Source organism: Geospiza fortis, unplaced genomic scaffold (assembly GCF_000277835.1).
Source record: "Geospiza fortis unplaced genomic scaffold, GeoFor_1.0 scaffold569, whole genome shotgun sequence".
In the NCBI taxonomy this organism is placed as follows: domain Eukaryota; kingdom Metazoa; phylum Chordata; class Aves; order Passeriformes; family Thraupidae; genus Geospiza; species Geospiza fortis.
In genome coordinates, this window is record NW_005054621.1 from 27830 (window position 1) to 29521 (window position 1692).

A 1692-nucleotide genomic window follows, 5' to 3' on the forward strand; every position below is an offset into this window, starting at 1 on the left:
GGGGGCGGGAATGGAGCGCATGGGGCTGCCCATGGGCAGCAACTTCGAGCGGCCCATGGACATGGAGCGGGGAAACTTCGCAGGGAATTTTGCAGGGTCCCTGGGAGGAGCCGGAGGCCCTGCGCCCGGTGTGGTGGCCCGGAAAGCCTGGATATTTGTGAGAAGAGAGATTGGTGCCCCTTCTTCTTTTCATGCTGCCCCCTTCTCCCACCCCTGCCCTTTCACACCCCTCCTTTCCCACCCGTTGTCACTGATGTGTTGATCCCATCCATGCTCGGTTTCCAGTCACAATGTCTGATACTGGATGCTGCCACTCTTTGGGGACAGTTGGAGCCATTTCCTTACCAGGAGAGCTCCTGGCTGACCGTGATCCATGGTTTTATGGCAGTGGCTGTCCTGGGATAGATTCTGTTTTTGGGGAGCGGAGGGTGCCTGCAGGTCATTCAGCAGAGCCGCAGTAATGGTTTCTTTCTCTCTTCCCACAGCTGCCTTTTGATTTTACGTGGAAAATGCTGAAAGATAAATTCAATGAATGTGGTGAGTTATTTTCTTCACTCTGAGGAATTCTTTAATATGAATAAACCTCCCAGAGCTCTGAGTGCCAGAGCCAGGGTGGGGAGCAGTCCTTGGGGTGGAGAATGGGGACTGGATGGAGAGTGCCAAAGCCAGGATGGGGAGCAGTCCTTGGGGTGGAGAACAGGCACTGGGTGCAGAGTGCCTGACCCTGCTGTGCCCGCAGGCCACGTGCTCTACGCTGACATCAAGATGGAGAACGGCAAGTCCAAGGGCTGCGGCGTGGTGCGCTTCGAGTCGCCCGAGGTGGCGGAGCGCGCGTGCCGCATGATGAACGGGCTGCAGCTGCGCGGCCGCGAGATCGACGTGCGGATCGACCGCAACGCCTAGGCACCGCTGCAGGGCTGCGCCGCTGCAGGGCTGTGCTGCACCTCTGCAGGGCTGCACCACCGCACCGCTGCAGGGCCGCACCACTGCGGGGCTGCGCCGCTGCCCTGCGCCACTGCCCCGCTCCTCCTCCTCTGACTGGATGTAAAGCTGTTCAGCCCGACCCGGTTGCTTTCTGGAGTAATTTTAAGTCCTTTTTTTAACCGAGGGAGCCCCGTTTTACTGGTTTTTTGCATTGGAACTGCCATGTGCACAATCTTTTTTTGTAGTTGTGGCATTTCGTTGACCTGACAGATGTAAACAGTCTGACTTTGATAATAAATGCCAGTTCAGTATTTCAGTCGCAGCATCCTTTACTCTGCTTAAAATCCCTGCCAGCTCAGCTAGGTAAACTCCACTTTGTCAAAAAAATCCAGCGTTCCTCTTGATTTCTGTCAGAATCTCTTTAAGATGTGGCCAAGGGTGAAGGATCTTCCCTCTCCTCTATCCCACCTAATCCATGGGCAGTCCTAGCTCAAGGTTTTTCTCTAGTGGCAATGTTGTTTTACAAATAATCTCCCCTGGCTCGTGTTGATGCCAGTGGAAAGGTTTGAACTTAAAATGGCGTTAAAAACCTCTTTATTCTTTCCCGGGGCAGAGGCAGGTAAGGGGCAAACACCTGCTGCAGGTGGGAGGGGGGAGAATTCCCCTTTTTCTGCAGGAAACGCTTTTAACACAAACGGATCCGGTGTGGGGCGTGGAACGGCACTGGGGTGGGGGGTCCCGGTGGGGCCGGGGAGGTTCGAAGTCAGC

General features: G+C 55.3%; 1 protein-coding gene across 1 annotated transcript in view; it reads left to right on the forward strand.

The window, feature by feature from the left end:
• HNRNPM (heterogeneous nuclear ribonucleoprotein M) overlaps positions 1-1240 on the forward strand; it is a 15250-nt gene extending 14010 nt beyond the window's left edge. The window contains exons 14-16 of the mRNA XM_014310989.2: positions 3-175; positions 486-537; positions 740-1240. Of these exons, the coding sequence (XP_014166464.1) occupies positions 3-175; positions 486-537; positions 740-903 (389 nt within the window). The 3' untranslated portion in view covers positions 904-1240. The remainder of the gene's footprint in view (positions 1-2; positions 176-485; positions 538-739) is intronic.
• The last annotated feature ends 452 nt before the right edge of the window (positions 1241-1692 follow it).